The sequence below is a fragment of the Pelophylax lessonae genome (genome assembly GCF_965119305.1).
Source record: "Pelophylax lessonae genome assembly, chromosome: 2".
Taxonomy (NCBI): domain Eukaryota; kingdom Metazoa; phylum Chordata; class Amphibia; order Anura; family Ranidae; genus Pelophylax; species Pelophylax lessonae.
Window position 1 is genome coordinate 542,357,347 of NC_138769.1, and position 25,357 is coordinate 542,382,703.

The 25,357-nt window shown below is 41.5% G+C and overlaps 1 protein-coding gene across 2 annotated transcripts in view; it reads right to left on the reverse strand.

Annotated features, from left to right (window-relative positions):
- The window catches only part of ENOX1 (ecto-NOX disulfide-thiol exchanger 1), a 321,535-nt gene that overhangs the window by 197,149 nt on the left and 99,029 nt on the right, over positions 1 to 25,357 (reverse strand). For both annotated transcript variants that reach the window (XM_082245942.1, XM_082245941.1), the window contains exon 4: positions 6,059 to 6,223. In XM_082245942.1, the coding sequence (XP_082102068.1) occupies positions 6,059 to 6,223 (165 nt within the window). The remainder of the gene's footprint in view (positions 1 to 6,058; positions 6,224 to 25,357) is intronic.

Here is a 25,357-nt window from a genome sequence, read left to right on the forward strand (position 1 = left end):
ACATTCCATAATGATGATAAAGTATGTTATTTTTTTAATATATTATAATATCTAATGCTTTAACCACTTGCTGACGCGCTATAGCCGAATGATGGCTACAGCGTGGTAGTCTAATTCTGGGATGCCGTCATATGACAGCTTCCCGTGAGCGCAGCTGCCGCAAGCCTGCTGATGAGTGTGGGCAGCGTGCTCTGTGATCCTAGTGTCCTCTAAACACTGCTGATCACAGATTGAGGTAAAGAGCCAGTCAGCGGCTCTTTACAACGGGATCAGCTGTGTCCAATCACAGCTGATCACAGAGGTAAACAGATGCTGGATAACGGCACTCCTTAGCTCATGCTGACAGCATGAGGAGAGGAGAGCCAATAACTGGCTTCTGTTAAAGGAACATCTACACTGATAATCAGGGACCTGATTATCACTGCAGTCCCACCAGTGATGCCAATCTGTGCCCACCAGTGCTACCAATGAGTGCCCATCAGAGTTCATCAGTGTCGCCCATCAGTGCAGCCTCATCAGTGGAGCCTATCTGCACCCATCAGTGCGCAGCCTATCTGCACCCATCAGTGCGCAGCCTATCAGCGCCCATCAGTGCAGCCTATCAGCGCCCATCAGTGCAGCCTCTTCAGCGCACATTAGTGAAAGAGAAAAATCACCTGTTTGCAAAATTTTATAACAAACTTTCGTTCTTTTTTCATTTATTTAGCAAAAAATAAAAAACCCAGTGGTGATTAAACATCACCAAAAGAAAGCTGTATGTGTGAAATAGAAGTTTTGTTTGGGTACAGTGTTACATGACCGCACAATTGTCATTCAAAGAGCAACAGTGCTGAAAGCTGAAAATTAGCCTGGGCAGGAAGGGGGTTAAAGTGCCTAGTAGGCAAGTGAATCATTTATAAGCCTAAGGCTTGCCATACATTATACTTACTTATACAAAAACCCTATAATATGAGGTCAAACCTAAACTCTTTAAATTTGTATCCATTTACGCAGGGCCCTTGCACTACATAGTTGAGTGGAAATTGTACAGAAATTATACAAGAAAATTGTATAATGTATGGCCATCTTTAGCCTTAATGGCTAAACAAAAAATGTATGGTTTTTGTGCTTATACATATGCAACCTTAATTGGACTCCGAGTAAAGGTATGCAATCTCAGGAAATAGTCATCATGTAATCATTAGTGATGCACTGAAGTTTCGTCTAAAAATAGGGTTTCAGCCTTGTGCCGAAAAAAAAAAAAAAATGGACCAATAATGGCTGCCGAAATCGTTTGCGAAATGTTACCTTGCTTATGGTGTGTTTTTCATAGATATGTTACTCAAAAAATGCATCAAAAACGCAACACGGGTGCATTTGTAATGTGTTCCTGCTGCATTTTCAATGCATTTCAATGGATAGATGCATTTTTGGTGTGTTATGTAACTGACCAAATATGCACCAAAAAGTCAAATAGAACACAATTATGTGTATATATATATATATATATATATATATATATATATATATATATATATACACATAATTGTGTTCTATTTGACTTTTTAATTAATGTCATGAATTTAAATGATTATGAATTTATTGTCAGCCATTATCGACACCTTTTAAAGTGGTGTTAAAAATCCTGCTTGCTGCATTTTTGGTGCAAAAAAAACATTAATTTCGGTTTCAGCCAAGTGCATTCTGAATTTTTGGATTTGGTACCAAAATGTTAATTTCAGTGCACCACTAGTAATCATATATCTTGTCAGCCCTTACTGTAAGCCCAAGCCTATACAAGTCATAATTTTTTAGGTAGATGTCAGAACCTATACTGTGTATACTGTCAAAATACATAATTGAATTAAAAACTTGAACTGCTTTTATCTCATTTCAGATAGGGAATAAAAGGGTTACAATAGTTCATGAATACTTAAACTTGATGCATTTGAGTGGGGCTTAAATCACCCTGAGAAAAGCAGAGACTGCATCAATGAATATTAAACTGGAGCCATGGTGCTCAGTCTGAAGAAAGACCATCTTGGATCAGTCAGACTGTGACGGATGGAGTCAGCTGGCAGGACTGCATATCATACAGCGAGAGTGAGAAAAGGAACACAGAGACAATGAAGGAGTGAAATAATTTTATCTCACTCTGCCCAAGGGAAAAAATAGATTCCAAGCTCTTAGGACAGGATTCATTGCACTCACATTTTTATATATGTACTGTCTTATAGAATAGGAGATGGAAAAAAGTAAAATAAAGCATATAGTGTTATTAACAAATGGCTGATATGGGCATACACAGAATATTTATATATGCATTCTCTCAATTCAAAAACAAAATTTAAACAGTATGATATTAAAATAGTGAATACACAATGGGGTATTAAAACAGTAAATCAGTAAGAAGTGTCTAGTAGCATCAATTAGGGTCTGGAACTCTTTTTTCCATCGTTAACCATTCGGCTATCTGAAACAGGAGGAGATGAGCAATTAATGACAGGTTTACCTCCTCTCACCACCTTCTGGTATCAGGAAATGCTGAGAGCTCAGAAAAGCTCTTTAGCATCTCTCTGCCTCCTTTCTGTAAATATGAAGCACAAGATGTGGCAAGAAGCCATTCACTGTCAGCATCCTCACATGAATCTTGTATCTTGAGGAATCATCATGACAGCAGCTCTTTTCTTTAAGACCAAAAGATCTGTATGAAGCTTACCATGGAGATCTGAATGGCCAGGCATTATATGGCCCTAGGAAGATTTTCTTTTTAACATCTGTTTGACAGCAAGCATGTTTTGATTGCCCCCAAGTATATGTGTCTGCCTACAGAACAGAAATACACTTGCCAGACAAATTCGACTTTTTATCTTGGGGGGATAGCCAACTGTTCAAAAATATCCCTATGATTGGGGGAGAAGGCTAGCTAATGGATGAAAAAAAAAAATCCAACAAGGCCATTTTATCTAAGAATGGTCAGCCAAAGTGTTTGGTGCAATTGTAACGCTCATGCGTTTTTTGTTAATGAATGGATTTGCAGCTGCAGAATTGTTACACTCAGTAGTCGTGTAGAGATTCTGTTGAACAACATATCCAACTCTCAGGACTTCATCACCGTGCACAGCCTGTTATGCAATATACATACACTCAATATGATGTTCCTGGAGTGATAGAATATATGATAGTATAGAGGTGAGAGACAGGCGATAGTATGGTGAGCACTCAGTAATAGTATTCAGGAGAGTGGTAGGTGATGGTAGTATGCAGATAGGTTCTAGCAATCATGTATAGTACAGATGGTAGGGGACAGCAGAATGTATACAAGATAGAGTAACCTAGTGCAATGATAGATGATGGTAGTCCCAAGAGCTAACAATCTATGCAGATGATAGGAATAGTTTAGATAGTAATAGTCTTTGTAATATGCAGTAGATGATAGTGAAAGTATAGGTTAGGAAGGAATCCCCTGCGGGGTACTTATCACTAGATAGTTAGTAGTAGCAAGGTCCAGTAGTAAGGAGTGATCCGGTAGCGAGATACGGGATCGGTAGCGAGGTTCTGGTTCAGTTCAGGCAAAGGGTATAGCTAGAAGCTCCGGCAGCACAAGACAAGGTAAGGTGAACATGCGGTTTGATCGAGCAATGAGTGAGAGCAAACCGGCGATTGAAATAGCCGCTCATAGCGGCGCTCGGCGATGATGTCATTGCCCTTAAAGGTGTATGCGTTCCATTTGGATAGCAAGATGGGACGCAATGTTAGGAGAGAAATGGAAATAAGGGTACCATAGGTACCAGAACATTACAGCAATCTGCTGTTGGATGCAGATATGGGCATTTTGTCTAATGTAACCAACATTGTCCTCAAAAGGATGATGAGCATCCCATGTCTGTGGGTACTTTTATGCAGCATCTGAGCCAGGGAAAGTCACTCGCTGGAATGAAATAATAATGTAAAGATACTTTTAGGTATGTAGCATAAAGGAACATACTTCTATTTTAGTCTTATATTTCCATCTTTATAATGACGTCATACCTTCCATATCTAGGGGTTCCTGTGATCTAAGAGGAACCTTTCTGCAAATTAAAGTGTAGGATCACACAAACAGGAAGGGGCCATTCTACATAACTATTCAGGGGTGACATGTGTTGCCCCCGTTGCAAGGTACCTTCCCAATATTAAAAATGCATATGGCCTGGTGCTGTTCAGGATGGAGGACCACATTCTGCATGTCTAGATAAAGGGCTGGTTTAAACTCAACACCATTCTTCCCTACTTTTAAAGGGACAGTACACATATAAAAAAATGAGAAAGAAAACATGGGGGTTCTTCCTAAAACTTTAACAAGGCCTTTATCCAAGCATCCAGCCAGGCTGGCCAGAAAAGGAAGGGCAGCAAGCCTGCAGTCACCCTTTACCCTCATCTTTCTGAACTATACTAGGCCATATTGCTGATCAACATTGGCAGAGTACCTTTGAAGAAGGATAACCTACAGCAGAGGCTGTACACAGAATGTACAGGGGTGCCTCTATAGCAACAGTTACACATGATCTGTTTTAAGGCAAACAAGTTGTGGTAAAGGTTATTTCTTTTGTGTTCTACATCAACTTTATTCAGTCACAATTTTGAAGATACTCGATTAAAAAATGACAAACCTTATAAAATATTCAGGTTCTATAACTTTAAACAGCTCAGAATTTATTCAGCAGATTTATTAACAAAAAAAATGTCTAAAAGGGCAATGTGATAGCTCAGTATGAATTACACAAGATTTATAAAAGGTGAAGCAAAATTTATAAACTCTATCCCCCATACTAATGGTCTGCATACTACATGAATCTGTATAGGTAGGATGGAAAGAAAGAGCCTGTAGAATGTGTAAAAAAATTTTTTTGGGGACAAAGTGGGGCGTATGTCGGGACTTTAAAGGTAACGTCTAAGACCAATATTAGTAGTATCACACTGCTACAAAAAAGGCAGATGGTGTTTGCTTGTGACATCGGAGGCTCCAGACACTCTATAGGAACTTTTTTAGCTCCTTGGACTTTCTTGATCTTTATCTAAGCATTTGGGATTTCCATTGCTGAGTTGTATCGATCCACTCCACCATCTGACCTACATGATTTTAAAGCTATAATACTGATCATTTGGATCTCACATGTGCCTTTTGGGGTGACTACAGGCTGTCCATGTCTGCCTGGTTCGTCCCTGGTCTCTTGCTCTATCTGCAGATCAGCAGCCTATCAGCCATCCTCCTGAACATCTTTCTGTACCCCTGAAGAAGCGGCTTGCACTGCGAAACATGTAGGGTAGCGAATTGTGATTCACCTAAGGGAATACCTGATTGGTACCGGTTCTATCTGGCCCAACGGTACTTCCCGGTGATTCCATCTTTGAGATATGAGGATTTGCTTATGTTGATTTCCAATATTGATTTGTGTATATATTAATTGTTCCCTTGTCCTTTTGTGTACTCTGTTTTGACATTTTTTGTATATTAAAGAAATATTTTTAATATAATTTTTGTAGCAGTGTGATACTACTAATATTGGTCTTAGACGGTACCTTTAAAGTCCCGACATACGCCTCACTTTGTCCCAAAAATAATTTTTTTTTCTAATGATATTGGGATGTTGTACCTCCAAATACTAAATACCCATGTTTATGAGCTATTTTGATCTGTAGAATGTGTAGGTAAATCGCAAAACCTACAGTGTTCTGAGTATATATTATTACATGCTACTTTGCCTGCACACCAAAGTGGTCCTGCAACAAAAATTATAAAAGCAGCACCAGTACTGCCTTATCTTTCAGGTCACTTTTACCTAAAGGTCCCAATTCAGCCACATAGACCAATAGGATCCTAGGTACCTTACTGGACTGAACACCTATGCATAATTGCATTTATAAGTCATCTCTTCACATGTATGTAACAAGAATGTAAACAGCACATAAAGTTCAGGAAGCTACAATCATGAAAGTTAAACTCTTCTAGGTTACCAATGTATTCACCCAAATCATCAATGGTCATTGCATTGTAAATGCTTATTGGATTAAGGCACAAATCAAGTCTGATACTTACTGGGGTTAGGAGGAAAGAGAGTGCAGCTTTTAGAATGGATGATTTCTTTGACAATCGGCAGCTGTGGAGGTGGTAACAGGCCCATACTAGCCATCATGGGATTAATTGGTGTTATCCCAGTCATCATGCTCAGACTTGGATCAAATCCTGGTACACAGAGTGAATCTGGAAATACACAAAATAACAGATATACCTTAGAAGAGATAAGAAAGAAAGATTTGATGTCGCAGCACAGAACATTACATACTCTGTGGGAAGGATGCAGATCTCCCAGTGTGCGATAAGCCATTTATTCAATGGGGGGAGAACAGCTTGTAAACACTAACATGCAGGGAAGTCACAGGGAATTTTGTGTGATTAAAAGCTATACCTAAATTGAATATCTGCAACAGATCTGAAAGAAAACACCAGTATAACTATTAGTTTTTAAATACAAGTTGCCTGATTTGGCTCAAGTTGATAAGTAAAGTAAAAACTGATAGCTGTCCCATTTAAAAAAAAAAAAAAAAAACAACAACAATTTACCACTTTCCATTTTTTATTTCTCCTATTTGTGGTTGCGGAAAGGATTTCTGTGTTGCAGGATTTCTATGTTGCAGCTTAGTCAATTCGAATGTCTGCCGTTCACAGATGTGAAACTGTGCACTGGTCATTTCTAACATATATTGTAAATAGGATTGCACACCTTATAAAGCAATGTGGTAATTTGGTGGGTAATAGTATATTTAAGGCCCCTTTCACACAAGCAGACCATTCCGATCCGCCTGTCCATTCTTCAGGTGGATCTGAACGGATGCCCCATGCATCTCCATGGGGCATCGGATGTTAGCGGAGACATGTCCGGATGGATGGAAACCCTATTTTCCATCCTTCCAGCGATAGGGCTTTACTGCATTGAAAGATGTTGTCAGTCTAGTACTAGAGAAATGCTTATGGAGACATTAATAAACTCATCATTGTGCCACTGATAATTGATTGTCAAATGAGCAGCTGGAGAGGAGTGCGCCATTACCTCCATTTACTGTACATGTATGATGATAGTAATAGTAACAATGTTATTTTTTTTATTTCTAAAGCGTTTTTAAACAAAAGGTTTTAGGCTCCATTCACACTTGAGTGTATCGTTTTTCAGGCTTTTTTAGGTGTTTTTCAGGCTTTTTTTGGGTGTTTGGAGGCAGGCATTGATATCTAAAAAAAATCTGCCAAAAAAGAAGCTCATGTACTTTTTTGAGCTTCAGGCGTTTTGCTTCAGGTGACAAAACGCTCAGATGTGAACAGGGGCCATTGGAATTATTGGGATTTTGCTTGTTGGGCGTTTTGAGACTTCAGAGATGAGCGTTTTACGAGCTGAAAAAATGCTCAGGTGTGAACAGGGCCTAAAAAGTGCTGTACAATAACAAAAATACTAATAATTTTCCCAATCATATTGAAAAGCAATAATCCTGTCTAGATGACACAAAAGCATATATCAATTTCTAGCAGTAACAGACAGAATATTACAAACCTTTGAAATGCGGTGTAAATGATAATAAACGATTTTACACACACACATCATTTTAGTCTTAAAGGTGAAGTCGCCATAAAAATTACCTTTAAAAGGATAAGTTCACCTTTTGTAACATATTCAGGGTGTAACATATTACAAATCCACTGGTCCCCGCACCTCCCAGGCTCCCCGATGTCATGGGTGGCAGGGGATCTTCTCTCCCCCCGCTCTCTGTCAGAATCTGCAGAGAATACAGTTACGCGGGGTCCCGCCCACCCGACCGCATCACAGAGTTCTGTGAATTGAAAACTACAAAACCCTGCAGCCTTTGCTGCTGTTGGCTTGTATTTCTCAATAAACTATCACGGTGCTGCTAAGCACTGCGGTAGTTCATTGATGATTCCTGTTAACGTGTAACTGCTTGGCTGTAGGATGTATGGCCAAACTGCTTCCACACAGAGCCTGCATAGCACCTACCCGTGGGTGCAATTCTTTCTAGGCTGCCAATTTAAAAAATAATAAATGTAAATTTTTTTTACCTGCAAAAAGATGTGCATTTATTATTTTTTTTAAGAAGATGAACAAACCTTTAGAGAAGAACCAAACTCTGAAAGCTGTACCCAAAAAGAAATAACAATAATGCAGCACAAAAAAACAGTGCAATAAAACAAATATAAATGGTGCTATCACATATAATCTATTAAACATACCGTCTGTGACAAAATAAAATAAATACACAACCCGTGGGTATATACTAGTAAAGTGACTAGTATATACCCCGGGGTTGTGTATTTATTTTATTTTGTCACCCACGGTGTGTTTAATAGGTTATATGTGATAGCACCATTTATATTTGTTTTATTGCACTGATTTTTGCGCTGTGGAATTGTTATTTATTTTAAATCACTGAGTGATGAACAGCAGCAGCAGCAGTTTTTGAAGTGCTAGATATTTATTTAGCGCAGGGAGGACGTTTTAGTCATTTATTTTTTGTACCCAGACAGAGGGCAAAAGACTAGTCACAAGGATTGCCCGTGCTCTCTCTGCAGCTGATCTTTTCTCCATTATTGATTTGCTTTCTTTCTCATCTAAAAGCTTCTTGCAAAGAAAACACTGAGCAGCACTGTAGTGACATCAAATTTCACTCCAAATCTCCTGATGTTAGAAGTCAGTGGCAAAAGTGCCTTAGATCTTCCACAGTAGATATACAGTGATTATGTTGTAGGCACACTCACATACCAGGAAAAGCACTCCTGTTTTGTAGGAGGAATTCCAGAAAAAGAGTACATTTTTTTCAGGGTACTACCTAGAAATAAACATTTCTAAATGTTACCTATAAGGTGCCAATTCACTTTAAAAGCGTAACTCCACTTTTGTTGAGAAAAAAACACTTCCCTCTGGGTGATCTCTGTACATTGCAAGGATTTTAACAAACGTTGTTGCCGATTCCTACCTTTTGTTATTCTGAAGAAATCCCGGCTTGTTTCTCTGTGCCACTGTGCTGAGTGAGTTTAATGGGAGTGGTCTCATATTTATCAATCAGCTGCAGCAGCTGCAGAGCACTAATGAGGAAAGCTGCTGGGCCTGCATCCCTTTAGATGTGTTTCTATTGGGAGTATCTCACCAAAAATTACATTTTTGTTTCAGGGAATGCCCGAAATCTGACTTGTATATTAGTGCAGACTTCTGGGAAAATTAGTGAGCCAATCACACAAGCAGGAAATGTTTCTGGGGGGCGTTCTGCGCACATTCTGTGTACAGAACACCTCCAGTAGCCATATTGCATTGCATTTTTAGAAAATTACAGTGGCTGCAGATCCAAAAGGAAAGGTATTTTTAAATAACATTCAATTACAATATGACTTGTGTCGTAACTGTATACGCTATATAATTTTTTCTTTATTTGCTACTTTTTTTCTCCCACGGAAGTGGAGTTACCCTCTAAATATTTTACATCCCAAACTTTAAAAGGAAAAAAAATATTCGATGTTATCATTTATTTGTACTTTACTTCCAACAGGAAGAACTTCTGATTCGTCTTTATTTTGTTGCAAAAAATTGGAAAATTCACAGATAATTTTACCAATACAACCAATAAACATTTGAAGACAGGATATCTCACCAATTCTCTGAATGGCCTGCAACACAACCAGTGCCTTCTTTCATTCTCTTACACCTACATCACATGAGAGCTGCTGGTCTCTCAATGACAATCTTACCATTGACCTGACCATTTGCAATCGACTTCAAAATTCTGTAACTGTATGGCATCATGCACACTAGGCTCTTCTGGCCATTGCAATGAAAACAACACTGAAGCACTAAATGACGTTTAAGCGTGTTTACAACGCATTTGGCCGTGTCAGGCATTTTTCTGCACAAATGTTAGCCTTCTGAAAATGATTTTAATGTGTTCAGATTTGTGCCCCTAAACGCTCCTGCCTCTACACTTCTCTAAAAGCTTATGTGTGCATGGACACATAGGCTAACATAGAGGGATAATTTAGGGGCACAAAAAAAAATCAAACGCCTGTAAAATGGGCCTTTGACAGCTGCAATGTGCATGAGGCCTTAATTTCACCTGAAACACAAATTCTGTGAGCTCCTCCACCTCCCCATGGAATGCTCATAAAGTAGTCATTGGTTTCCCAAAAGAAAAGAATATTGTAACTCAAATTAAACTGTTAGAATCAACATAAAACTCACTATCTACTTAACTTTAAATGAATCTCACTCCTTTTTTGAATAAACAGTTTGAAGATACACAAACCAAACTGAATTTATGTCTCACTGACATCACCAAAATACAGGAATAAGTTGAATTTTGTGCGTAACCAACCCAACACTCTTCAAGTAAATAGACTCCACAGATCAGACCGGGAACAGAAAGGACAGCGCTATCTGGGGGGATGATGACCACTATTTCCTTGTAAATGATGAAGGCCAATGGAAAATCTCAATACAGCTTATTGCACACAATTGCGTTAAAAATCTTTAGTCAATAAAAGCCAATACAGTACCAGGCCAGTATCAGGTGGATCCAGATGTAAGAGGGTTGATGGTCACTTGAACCGGTGTAGCAAGGTAGAGCAAAAATGGCCCTGGTGTGCAGGCTTGCAGCCACTCCCACAGAGCCACTGACATACGGGAGCCAAGTTGGGTCCCTTTGGCACTCCCGTGTGACGTCATCGCAGCACAAGGTGCAAGTGCCAGACCAGAATGAGATGACTGTTGACCAGCCTGGAGCGCACATGCACTTTGTCAAGCCCTACCTTGCTACACAAGTTTAAGTGGCCATCAACCCTCTTACATCTGGACCCACCGGCCTGGTACCGTATTGGCTTTTATGGACTAAAGGTTTTAACGCAATTGTGTGCAATAAACTGTATTGAGACTTTTCATTGGCCTTAATCATTCACAAGGAAATAGTGGTCATCATTACCCTTTCTGTTGCCTGACTATTTTAGTACCTCTATATACTAACTGTGACAGCTGCACTGGGTGGGCACTACCATAGGGACAGTGCGAATCCAAATAGGGCTTGGCGCTTGGGACACCTTGCTGTTGTGTTAACAGATCAGACCCCCTAATTAACCACTTCAATATGGGGCACTTTTACCCCCTTCCTGCCCAGGCCAATTTTCAGCTTTCGGCTCGGTCGCACTTTGAATGACAATTGTGCGGTCATGCAACACTGTGCCCAAACGAAAATTTTATCTTTTTGTTTACACAAATGAGCTTTCTTTTAGTGGTATTTAATCACCATTAGGTTTTTTATTTTTTGCTAAATAAATAAAAAAAGACTGACATTTTTGAAAAAAAATGTTTTTTTTTGTTTCTGTTCTAAAATATTGCAAATAAATAATTTCTCTTCATAAATGTAGACCAAAATGTATACTGCTACATTTCTTTGGTGAATAACCCAAATCAGTGTATATTATTTAGTCTGTAGGAAAGTTATAGAGTCCACAAAGTATGGTATATACAGTATCTCACAAAAGTGAGTACACCCCTCACATTTTTCTAAATATTTTATTATATTTCTTCATGTGACAACACTGAGGAAGTTACACTTTGCTACAATGTAAAGTAGTGAGTGGACAGCTTGTATAACAGTGTATATTTGCTGCCCCCTCAAACTAACTCAACACACAGCCATTAATGTCTAAACCGCTGGCAACAAAAGTGAGTACACCCCTAAGTCAAAATGTCCAAATTTGGCCCAAAGTGTCAATATTTTGTGTTGCCACCATTATTTTCCAGCACTGCCTTAACCCTCTTGGGCATGGAGTTCACCAGAGCTTTACAGGTTGTCACTGGAGTCCTCTTCCACTCCTCCATGACAACATCATGGAGCTGCTGGATGTTAGAGACCTTGCTCTCCTTCACCTTTCCTTTGAGGATGCCCCACTGATGCTCAAAAGGGTTTAGGTCTGGAGACATGCTTGGACAATCCATCACCTTTACCCTCAGCTTCTTTAGCAAGGGAGTGGTTGTCTTGGAGGTGTGTTTGGGGTCGTTATCATGTTGGAATACTGCCCTGTGGCCCAGTCTCCGAAGGGAGGGGATCATGCTCTGCTTCAGTATGTCACAGCACATGTTGGCATTCATGGTTCCCTCAATGAACTGTAGCTCCCCAGTGCCAGTAGCATTCATGCAGCCCCAGACCATGACACTCCAACCACCATGCTTGACTGTAGGCAAGACACACTTGTCTTTGTACTCCTCACCTGGTTGCTGCCACACATACTTGACACCACCTGACCAAATAAGTTTATCTTGGTCTCATCAGACCACAGGACATGGTTCCAGTAATCCATGTCCTTAATCTGCTTGTCTTTCAGCAAACTGTTTGTGGGCTTTCTTGTGCATCATCTTTAAAAGAGGCTACCTTCTGGGACCACAGCCATGCAGACCAATTTGATGCAGTGTGCGGCGTATGGTCTGAGCACTGACAAGCTGACTCCCCACCCCTTCAACCTCCGCAGCAATGCGTCCATACGTATATTTCCCAAAGACAACCTCTGGACATGATGCTGAGCATGTCCCCTTAACTTCTTTGATCAGCCATGGTGAGGTCTGTTCTTGATGGAACCTGTCCTGTTAAACTGCTGTATGGTCTTGGCTGCACAGGTAGCCTAGTCTGCAGTGATTTGGCCTTTTACAGTGATGGCTACTTCTGACACACATAAGCATTTGGCTCTTTTCTATGGGCTGATCCAAAACAAAACAAAAAATAAATAAAAAATACATTATATATATATATATATATATATATATATATATATATATATATAGGCCTTGGGCTATCGTCTACAGAATCTGTGTACTTTTTGTTTTGTATAACTGAATAATGAAGTAAAAAAAACAGCTCAACATTGGGTAAAAAAGCTAAGGATTTTATCATCATTTTTGGAAGCTATGAATCCCCCTGGGTTTAGGACCTTCATTACACATAAATGTCTTCTTGTACTCTATCTAAGAGAAATGTTGAAATGAAATGCAGCACATTGTTCTCATTTAAACGTCTGACCTTAACAATAGCAAATGTACTTAAACACGTGGTTTTCATTTTTCCTATTGCTGCACAGAGCTCAGAAACTTTACATAACAGGAATGGGAATCTATCTTACTTGACAGTTTCCAAGTTGTATGCAATAGATTTATATTTTCCAAACTGAAGATCCAAGATTGGTTTATGGAAATGAGAATCAACTTGTGTAAATGTGAAACTAAAAGAAAGTCAAGTTTATTTAAGGTGACGGTAGTTTCAGCATGGGTGTAACAACAGCTGAAATTATAAAATTAAATTCCTGCACTAGAACAGTTAGAAAGGAATTTGGCTTACTGTAACTGTGGATTACTTAGCACTCTATGACGTAAAATAAGACTTTACTGACTATACAGGAATACACTAAACACAGTTTTGAGATATTTTATGCAATGGCAAATGCACAAAGAGAATAACTGGTCCAACCAAAGCTAACAGTCATGTTATCCACGGTTCTTTACATACAACTCTTATAGGGGGTCTAACCTTTTCTTGATATCAGCCCTTGCAAATGGAAAAGGTTAGAACCCTTTTTAGGTTTTATTGCTATCTTGAGGCACCTTGCTTTGTTTTTTGGGCAGACAGGACGTGAGGGAAAATCTGCAAAAGGGAACAGAAAGAAAGAAATGCTACCATTTCCCAATTGAATGTTAAAAAAATATATATTTTTCTGTGTTGCCCTTAGGAAATTTTCCCTCATTGGACCAGACTACAAGAGCTTTCACCAGGTGGAAAGGAGCCTACCTTTTTGTTACACAAAGCCACACATGTTTATTGTGCAGTATTACATCCCTGGGCTCTGTGCAGGCCAGCCACTGGCATCCTAACAACCAAAGAAGCAATCCATTGATAAGGAGGAAGTTGAGTGCCACTGCCTGCACAGCACATTTGTTTGTCCCTCCCCTGCCCCTCTTTGTCAGTACTGGACTTATTTTAGCAGAAAGAGAAGGAGAATCTGAGGGACAACAGAAGGACCAGAATACGTGTCAGTACCAGTTTGCGAAGGTCCAGGAATAAATCACCTCCAATGTTGGGTGGGCCATATGGGCGGATGCTGCTGCGATAGATAAAATCATCAGCTTTGTTTTTTACATTTTAGGATGGGGTGCCCTGAAACTGAAGAATTCTACTGGGTGCCTTCGCTGAAAAAAAAATAAGAAAGAGAAACACTGCTCTAGGCAGATTTAAAAGACACAGATTGTTGTAGCTTTGTATTCATTATCATATTAAAATGTGTTTAATGCTTGCAGTGTAAGTGCCTGAACTTTACCTGGTATTAGCCTGCACAACAGAGCTTAGGGCTCTTTCACACAGGCTTTCCGATCAGGTCCGCCTGTCAGTTTTTACAGGCGGACCTGATCGGATACTCCATGCAGCCCTATGGAGCAGAGGATGTCAACGGTGACATGTCCGCTGACACCCGCTGCTATCCGATCCGATCCGGTCTGTCAAATCCACATGGATGGAAACCCTATATTCCATCAGTCTGGAGGATTGGATCGGATGAAAATGGACAGGCGGTCCGTCTTCATCCGATCTCCCATAGAGGAGAGCGGGGACCTGACAGTTCTGTTTCTGCAAAGTAGGTGGAGACGGAGCTGTCATCCGCCTACTCAGCGGGAATCTGTGGACCGATCCCCGCTGAGCAAAACTGAGTCCACCAGGTGGATGCCTGTGTGAGAGGACCCTAATGCCCAGTACACACGATCCGAAAATCGGACGACGTTCCGTCCGTTTTTTTTTGGTTGCTAGGAACTCTCAATTATATTCGCAAACGGGAGAGGTTACTTAAGATACGAATTTTCTCGGACGATGATTCAAAAGCTTCCGGTATGCGTAACCACGTTGTAGCGTGTGAGGGGAAATGATGTCTACTGCTCATGCGCTGTCTACTGCTCCCCATTTTTTTGGACGAACAACATACTGATAATACGATTATCGTACGATGTGTTATAATATGATCAAAATTTTTATGCTTGCGCGACCGGATAATATCAGGCGAACTGTCGTGAACGCCTCTCGTAAGCTGTGTACTAACGATCAGATTATCGTCCAATATTTTCACAAGCGTTATTTTTCGCCCAATTTTCGGATCATGTGTACGGGCCATTAGACAGAGAGAGAGAAAGAGACCAGCATAAGGGGTCAATCAGGCCATGTACTGACAATGAGTAAGCTGATAGGAGGAGAGATTTTAGTGACATGGAGAGGAGTTTGGATGGGATCCTGTTGTTTCTCCTTTCCCTGTCCAGTCCCAGGCACAGAAGCCAAGAGAAATCTTTTTGCATGCAGATCAGCACTAAATCTGTGTTACAATGAGGGAAATGCTGTTTAAAAAAAGCTATTGTATAACTGTTTAGCTACACACTTCACTGCAGTACAATTTATTAATATTGTGTTAATTACCTGAGATCTCTAATAACACTAGCAATATGTGACAGCATTAGTAGTGGTAGACATTACAGGAATTGTAACCAATAACATGTATAAGGTGACACCGCTGCAGGCTTTCATTGTATGTAACAGAGTGGAAACAGAAAAAATCAAGCTTTTGCCTAACTACCACAGGAAGGCCCTATGCCCACAGCCTGTCAGCTGGCCATAATTAGACTAAATCTTCCCAGAGGCTGCTCTGACAACGATCACTGCACAAAGATGTTCCCTGGCATACTGAAAACAGCATTCAAAGAACAAAAAAAAGAAAGAATCAGGCCATTCGCAAAACGTATATTTGAACATGTCACAAGACGGCTATTATATTGCTGCTGATCATAGCCCATCTTTATAGTAATATTTAGCAAGAAAAGAAAAAGGAGGCTTGGTGAGCAATAACCTGTAACAACCAATACAAATTCAAATTTTGTCAGTTAAGGTTAGTTAAAATATTATGAACAATAAAAAAAAGTTGCTATGGGTTACTGTACATGGCCCCAATTATTTTACTTCTGACCATCAAAATGAAGCACATTAACCACTTCTGGTCCGGAAGGTTTTACCTTTTTAATGACCAGGCAATTTTTTGTGATTCGGCACTGCGATACTTTAACGGAAAATTGCAACGCTCTACCGAAATAAAATCAATGTCCTTTTTTCCAACAAATAGAGATTTCTTTTGGTTGTATTTGATCACCTCTGCGATTTTTATTTTTTGCGCTATAAACAAAAAAGAGCGACAATTCTGACAAAAAAAAACAATATTTTTTCACATTCTGCTATATAACATTCCCCGAAAAAAAATTAAATATCAAATTTTTTATCCTTTTAGGCCAATGTGTATTCTGCTACATATTTTTGGTAAAAAAAATTGCAATAAGTGTATTTTGATTGCTTTGCGCAAAAGTTATCGCTTGTACAAACTAGGGGAAAGATTTATGTCATTTTTATTTATTTATTTTTACTAGTAATGGCGGCTATCTGTGATTTTTAGCGGGACTGCGACATTGTGGTAGACAGATCAGACCCCTAACTGACCTTTTTGACACTTTTGGGGTGACCAGTGACATTACTACAGTAATCAGTGCTAAAAATATGCACTGTAACAGTAATAATGACATTGACAGAGAAGGGGTTAACCTAGTTGGTGATCAAGGGGTTACATGTAAGCCTAGGGGCGTGTTTTCTAACTGTGGGGGGGGGGACTTGTGAAATGACCATAGAGACCTGTGATCCTATATAAAAGGATCACGGGCGCTCTGTCATCATTTCAGAGAGAAGAACTGTCAGCTGTGTTTACAACAGCTGCCTGTTGTTCTCTCTCTCAGCGGGGAGCGATTGCGGGTGACCGGCTGCCAGCCCCATGCATCGGCATCCCCGCTGCCGAGTGAGGGCGGGAGAGCGTCGCCGGCAGTGCGTGCTCCCTCCCCAGCACCAGGCTCACGGCTGACATACCCCTATGCCGGTTCGCACAGGAAGGGCTGCTTGCCGCAGTATAACTGCGGAGGGCAGTCCGCAACAGGTAAAATGTGTCCCTAGGTGGTGCTTTCTAACTGTGGGGAGGTGGGTGGGATTTCTGCATGAACATAGGGACCTGTGTTCCTAAATAGGAGGAACACAGGATCCCTGTGTTCATAACTGACAGATCAGCGGTCTGCCATGTTTACAATGGCAGACCGCCGTTCTGTTTCCACGAGGAGCGTTCGCGGTTGCCACTGGACCCACTGATAGGCTTCCCCTGTGGCGAATGGGCGCGCGCGTGCCTCTGTTGGTCCCGCAAAGTCACATGCAGTTACGTCGTTTCGCGGGATAGAGCCGACCTGCCACAGTAAAACTGCGGCGGGCAGTCGTTAAGTGGTTAAAGACGTAAAACATAAGGGGTTGCTAAAATCTAAACAAATACACTAAGTGTTCCAATGACGGGCATAGGCGATTCAGTAAATTATATGACACTTCTGAAACTCCTTAAATAAAATCTTCAGTTTAATTATCTCCTTTGTGTTTAACATGAGATAACTTGAAGGATGTAAGCAATCTAAAGCGCAAGATTTGCTGGATACCGTTGTTAGGGGAAGCGAAGCATGATACTGTCAATAACGTAATGTGACAATCAATGACACTAATTTTAAGCCCTAAGGGACACCAGTAATAATGCTACACATGACGAATCTGATATATTAATTACAACGCTCTCGTTTTTTTTTTTTTTTTGTCCATTCACTATTTTACAATTTAACTTGGAGGGTTTAGCTGTCAGCTTTCTTATGAAAATTTCATACCAGCTTATAACAAAAGTGTCAAAGTGCTCTTGCAAATTCCATGATGAATACATTCCCCAGACTCCTGCATTTAGCTCCATCTTCAAACAAATACACGATTTGCTGCCAAGCTTCTTTTTTCCTCTAGATTGTGTTTTGTTCAAAGTTAAACATTCAGACTTGTACAATTCCCAGACATCAACATTTTGGAAGCATAAAACTACTGCTTAAAGAAGTACAGTCTCAGCCAGTTCTACAAATCCTGGATACCAATAAACTCAATCTTTTTTTTTTTTTCTTCTACAAATCCCTGCTGGTGTATTTTCAGCCTACTTAATTAGGTTTTATATTTTTTAAGCTCCACTGGGCCTAAAAACAGGACACTATGTACACTAACAATGTACTGCAGAGCCCCATCATCTTCCAAGCAAGCACGCAAAGGTTACTGGAGACTGGGACAATGCTAGAAAAGAAATATTTATTTTTAAATACTTTGATGAATAAAACTGTAACAGGATTTCTGTGCTGCTTAAAATGTTCAAGCTATGCCTAATTTGTGAAAATTTGCATGTGAGGCTGTTAAAAGTTCAAAAGCAGAACTATATATTATGACGAAAACAGTACATATCTAGTTATGCCTGGCCTTGTTCCCACATTTTCTTTATTGCATTCTGCTGCCTTCCAATTTGCCTAGTCATCCTAAAGCCTCGTACACACGCAATGAATTTCCGCCGACCGGTCGTCCATCTTTTGTCCAGAGTGGTGTTTTGTTGGTTGGAATGTGCTCTAGACTGCACACAAATTTTGTCGACCGAAAGAATTCTACTTCAGAAGTGATGTCATGTGTTGGTTTGCTTTCTTTGTGTTCTTTCTTCTCTGAGCATTAGGGCTGCTGAATATAATTGCCGAATCGATGCATCGCGATGCGACCCTTCGCGATTCTGCATCGATTCGGGGTGATTGAAAAATCGATTACTAATGACGTCAGTTCCGGGGGCGGGGAGGACAGAAGTGACATGGCGGCGCTGGGCCGCTGACCGGGCTTGTGGAACACGGAGCTCCTCTGTGATAGAGCTGCTGCTCGGGTCCTTCCGTGCGCCAGAGGGCGCCATCACACGGAGACTGCTACTGGATAGCGTCTCATATAGCGGGATAGAGTGGGAGGGGGAAGTCCTGGCAGAGTCCTGGCACAGTGTCGGAGTACAGCGTGAGACATGAGCACCACCGGGCAGGTGAGCTGGTGGCAGTGGGAGGACAGAGCCGTCTGTATATACATAGAGCTGTGGGCACGGTGCTGATAGTCTCACTGATTATCTATGGGAGAGCAGGGCTGCTCTGTCTGTGCAGTGAACTTGAACTTGTTGGTGCTCAGCAGTGAATTGGCCCTAAGTAATGATTGTAGAAGACAGGATGCTGAGTACTGTGCATTATTATAGATATGAGTCTTATGGCAATAATAATCATGTTAGGTTGTGTGCTATGACTTGTGTATGGAGTGGAGGTGATATTGAAGAGTCCAGGTATCAGACCATTGAGTAGTGACACTGGAAATATGTAGTGCTGTGTAGACATGTCTATGGGGAGCTCCCCCAGCATGTAGACCCCCCCTGCTCCAAGGGGGGGGGGTCTATGGAAGGGGGGACCCTGGCCTGCTCCAAGGGGGCTCTATTGGTAGGGGACCCTGGCCTGCTCTAAAGGGGAATGGGATCTATGGGGGGACCTGCCTGCGCTAAAGGGGGGGCCTGCACTAAATGGGGATCTATGGGGGAACCTGCCCTGGCCTGCACTAAAGGAGATCTATGGCGGACCTGCCCTTCCCTGCACTAAAGGGGGATCTACGGGAGACCTGCCCTTGCCTGCACTAAAGGGGGATCTACGGGAGACCTGCCTGCACTAAAGGGGATCTATTGCATAGATCCCCCTTTAGAGCAGGGTCCCCATAGATCCCCCCCTAGAGCTCAGTTCCCCTGGATCCCCTTTAGGGCAGGCCCAGGCTCCCCATAGATCCTCCTTTAGAGCAGGGTCCCCATAGATCCCCCTTTAGAGAAGGGTCCCCATAGATCCCCCTTTAGAGAAGGGTCCCCCATAGATCCCCCTTTAGAGAAGGGTCCCCCATAGATCCCCCTTTAGAGAAGGGTCCCCATAGATCCCCCTTTAGAGAAGGGTCCCCATAGATCCCCCTTTAGAGAAGGGTCCCCCATAGATCCCCCTTTAGAGAAGGGTCCCCCATAGATCCCCCTTTAGAGAAGGGTCCCCATAGATCCCCCTTTAGAGAAGGGTCCCCATAGATCCCCCTTTAGAGAAGGGTCCCCATAGATCCCCCTTTAGAGCAGGGTCCCCATAGATCCCCCTTTAGAAAAGGGTCCCCATAGTAATCGTGATGCATCGTGATGCATCGCGGAATCGAATCATATCGAATCGCGACCCTAATAATCGTAATCGCATCGAATCGTGAGCTAAGTGAAGATGCGCAGCCCTACTGAGCATGCCCAGTCTTGCTCATAAGATTTTTCCCTGTCGAAATCTGTACTGACTGCATGAAAATCGCCGTGTTTTGACGGAGGACAAAAATTTTATAGCCTGCACACCAGAATTTTTTCGGCCGAAAAGTCGGAGTCGGTTGTCGGAAGCATCATACTAACAAGCCAAAAATTAGCGGATCGGTCGTCGGATGAAAATTCCCGGCCAAATTTCAACGCGTGTGTACGAGGCTTAAAGCTGGATACACACTATACAACTTTTGTTGTTAGATTTCCTTTAGATTTACCTTCAACTATGTAGTGCAAGGGCCTGCCTGATTGCATACAAATTGAAAGTGTTTAGATTTGACCCCATAGTTACATAGTTAGTGAGGTTGAAAAAAGACACCAGTCCATTCAGTTCAACCTATAATGTGTGTGTGTGTTTGCTGTTAACCGTACATTGTATACCCCTGTATGTTGTGGTCTTTAAGGTGCCCATCTAATAGTTTTTTGAAACTATCAATGCTCCCATATTATATGGTTTTGGTAAATCTAAAAGAAAAAAATCGAAAGACAATTGTATAGTGTGTATGACCGATTAGTCTTGTTGCCCCTGGCTAATGGAAGGGATTAGAAATTGAAAGCACAGGGGAAAAAAATAAAAAATAAAAGCTGACTGTGACTGTTAGATTCACTGATCCATGCAATGCCCCGTCCTGCCCCTTCTGCAGAGAGCCGAGTGTCCTATGTTGTAAATGGTGGTGGAGAAATGAGCTAGACAGTTAGAACAAATAAAGGCAGAAGTGATAGATGGCTTCCACAGTTCACCATCTGAACTTACCCACCACACATATACATGCAGCAACTGGGAAGACATGATTGAAAGTATTCATTAAACCCAAAAGCAAACATGTATTATATTGCAGCTTACCATTTCTTAGATGTGATGGCTGCACCTTTGTTTTTTTTAGGCTCCTTCTATTTTCACCTGAGGATCAAGCCGGTATGTCTGTTGTTTTTTAAAAGAACATGCTCTCCAGCAGAATGTATCAGTTATAGAGATAAGACAAGCAATCTAATACTAGCAGAGGTGCCTATAATGATCAGCTTTTATGTATTAATGTAAAACCTTTATTCCCCCCCCCCCCCTAAAAATAATGTTTGCTGACATTGATTATAAAGTATTAGCTGGAGTTTGGTTTCAATTTGTTAGCGCATCTAAATCTGCTAGTACATCTAACACCCCCCGCCCCTGAAACTGACAATGCTGCTGTCCAAAGGTATCCCCTGTGCTCCTTCATCCAGAATTGGGCACTCTAATATAGTGTTATTAGTCAGATCACCAGGTGAAACAGATGCAGCCACCACATCTAACGATTGGTAAGCTGCAATATATTACAGTATTTTTTACATCTTTGGGTTTAATACTGATTTAGCAAGCATAATAAGGCTACAGATCTACTTTAACCACTTTAATACAGGGCACTTTCCTCCCTTCCTGCCCAGGCCAATTTTCCCCTTTTAGCGCTGTTGCATTTTGAATGACAATTGCGCGGTCATGCAACACTGTACCTACACCAAATTTATGTCATTTTCCCCCCACAAATAGAGCTTTCTTTTGGTGGTATTTGATCACCTCTGGGTTTTTTCCTTTTTGCTAAACAAATAAAAAAAGACCGAAAAGTTTGAAAAAAAAAAAGTTTTTTTGTTTAGGTTATACAATTTTGTAAATAAATACGTTTTTTCCTGCACTGATGAGCACTGATGAGACTGCACTGACAGGCACTGATGAGGAGGCACTGATGAGGAGGCACTGATAGGCGGCACTGATAGGTAGCACAGATATACAGCATTAGTAGGCACTGATAGGCGGCATTGATGGGCACTGACGGGCACTGATAGGTGGCACTGATAGGCACTAATTGGCACTGATAGGCGGCACTGGTGGGCACTGATGGGCACTGACGGGCGGCACTGATGGGCACTAATGGGCACTGATAGGCGGCACTGGTGGGCAATAATGGGCACTGGTGGGCGACACTGAAAAATGGCAATGATGGGCACTTGTGGGCAGCACTGATAGGGAGGGCACTGGCGGGCAGCACTGATGGGGAGGGCAATGGGGGGCTCCCTGAGCCCTGATTGCCATCCCTGGTGGCCATAGTGGGCATCCCTGGGGTCATAGGTGGGCATCCCTGGTGGTTCTAGTGGCATCCCCCCCCCGAGGGTCTGCACTGGTAATCAATGATCTGATTACCAGTGCCGACCCCCCCGTCAGGGGAGCCGCCGATCGGCGCTCCTTTACTCGTGCCTGTCAGGCACGAACTAAGGAAAGCCGATCAACGGCTGTTCCTGTTTACTATGTGACCAGCCGTGATTGGACACGGCTGATCACATGGTAAAGAGCTACGTCAGTAGTCTCTTTACCTAGATCAGAGATGCAGGGTGTCAGGCTGACACCTCGCATCACCGATCGCCGCTCTGCGCGCCCCCGGGGGGCGCCCAGAGCTGTGTTATCCTGCCGCCGTCATATGACGTCCGGTCAGGATAATACAACCACATTCCCGCCGTCAATCTGTTATAGGGCGGGCGGGAAGTGGTTAAAGTGTAACTCCCTTTTGTTGAGAAAACAACATTCCCCTCTGGGTGATCTCTGTACAGTGCAAGGATTTTAACAAACTTTGTTGCAGATTTCTACCTTTTGTTATTCTGTTTGTTCCTCTGTGCTGAGTGGGTCTAATGGGAGTGGTTTCATAATCATCAAACAGCTGCAGCAGCTGCAGTAGCTGCAGGGCACTAATAATGAAATCCGCTGGGCCTGCATCCCTTTAGACGTGTTCCTATTGGGAGTATCTCACCAAAAATGAAATTTTTGTTGCAGGCGATGCCAGAAATCTGACTTGTATCTTAGGCAGACTTCTGGGAAAATTGGTGAGCCAATCACACAAGCAGAAAATTATGTTTCTGGGGTGTGGTCAGTGCACATTCTGTGAACAGAACAGCCCAAGGCGGCCATATTGCATTGCATTTTCAGAAAATTACAACAGCTGCAGATTGAAAAGGAAAGGTAATTTTTAATAAAATTAAACTACAATATGATTTGTGTCGCAATTGTATATGCTATAATATTTTTTCTTTATTTGCTATTTTTTCCCCCCCACGAAAGTGGAATTACCCTTTAAAAAATTATTTGAAAAGTGTTTATAATAAAATGTAACATTTCTGGGCAACAAAGATGCTTTCAGTGACAAATGATTAAGGCATTTTTTTCAACCTTGGACATTTTGCAACACTAAATGTATAGATATCAACAAGTGACGCTACTGCCCATGTTAGTGGGCAAAAACATGTCTACTCTTAAAATAATAAGTGACACAACTGCCCATGTTAGTGGGCAAAAACAGGTCTACTCTTAAAATAATAAGTAAACAAAAGATTGGACTCTTTCATCACAGCTGATTGCAACAAACTGTGTCTCGCTTGGATCCAAGGTTTGAATGTCGTTTTAAAGTACAAAAACAGAGCATGGCAATTAACATATGCTGATGGAATTATAAAGATGATCGAGTTTAAAACAGAAGGGAGTTAAAACGAGAAACTATGATAATGATAATGCAGGGCACAGGAGGAGTTGAAAGCATTAGCTGATATGTGGTTGTTTTTGCTTCCAGTTCAGGATGTTGGCAGGTGCAGTGCAGAAATGGCAGAGAATGCTAACAGCCCTCCTGTCTCTAGCTGCTGCCTTTGGGAGATGCAGATGATAAGCAGGATGTGTGTGATTGAACGCAGCCGAAGGGCTCTGGCACAGAGAAATACAGACTGCGGACCTGAGAAGTGGAGCAATGAACTCTGCTGGGGAATTATTAGACCCAGGAAAGCTGGGTTTGTGCACAAGTCCAGACTCTCTGGGGAGTGCACTCTGCAATCACAGCTGGTAACACAGATCTGCCAGCTACGTCCAAGGTTAATGAAAAAAAAAAAAAGACCTATTCCCACTGTATAACCTCTTCATGAAAAAAAGCAAACTTGTACAGACATACAGGATTATGTCATTGCACAAAACAACATGGTCCGGTGCAATAGTGAAATGTCACATATAAAAATACATATGATGATACTAAACATTATTAATGATCAGAATGGGTGCAGGTATCAGGGTAATATCTATGATCTTCCCAGCATGTATTACTGTCTAACAACATGCTTCTATTTACAGCGTTTAGTTATGAATGTTCACAGGAGCCGCCATATTTGATTACAACACATACAAACCATGATTCCCATTAGGCAGTGCAAAATTACAGTACCTCACTAATTTTATTTTAGGCACACTGTTAGAAAAACTTTTCTTAAAAAAAAAAAAAATCGTTCAATTTATACAATATATTGTCAAAAGTATTGGGACGCCTGCCTTTACAAGCACATGCACTTTAAAGGCATCCCAGTCTTACTCCATAGGGTTAAATATTGAGTTGGCCCACCCTTTGCAGCTATAACAGCTTCAACTCTTCTGGGAAGGCTGTCCACAACGTTTAGGAGTGTGTCTATGGGAATGTTCTTCCAGAAGAGCATTTGTGAGGTTCTGGAATGTTGTTGGATGAGAAGGCCTGGCTTACAGTTTCCACTCTAAATTATCCCAAAGGCGTTCTATCGGGTTGAAGTCAGGACTCCACCCCAAACTCGCTCATCCATGTCTTTATGGGTCTTGCTTTGTGCACTGGTCCAAATCATTTGGTGGAGGGAGGATTATGGTGTTAGGTTGTTTTTCTGGGGTTAGACTTGGCCACTTCTTTCCAGTGAAGGGAACTTATAAGGTGTCAGCATACCAAGACATTTTGGACATCTTCATGCTGGGAACAGTTTGGGGATGGCCCCTTCCTGTTCCAACATGACTGCACACCAGTGAACAAAGTAGGGTTGCCACCTCATCCCTTTAAACCCAAATATGAGTTACACAGGTTCTTAGGCTAATTTAGTGCAGATAAGGCACCAAGTGAGTTTAATCAGCCACAGAACCTGTGTAATTAATATGTGTTCAGTTTTAAAGGGATGAGGTAGCAATCCTTGTACAAAGCAAGGTCCATAAAGACATGAATGAGCGAGTTTGGG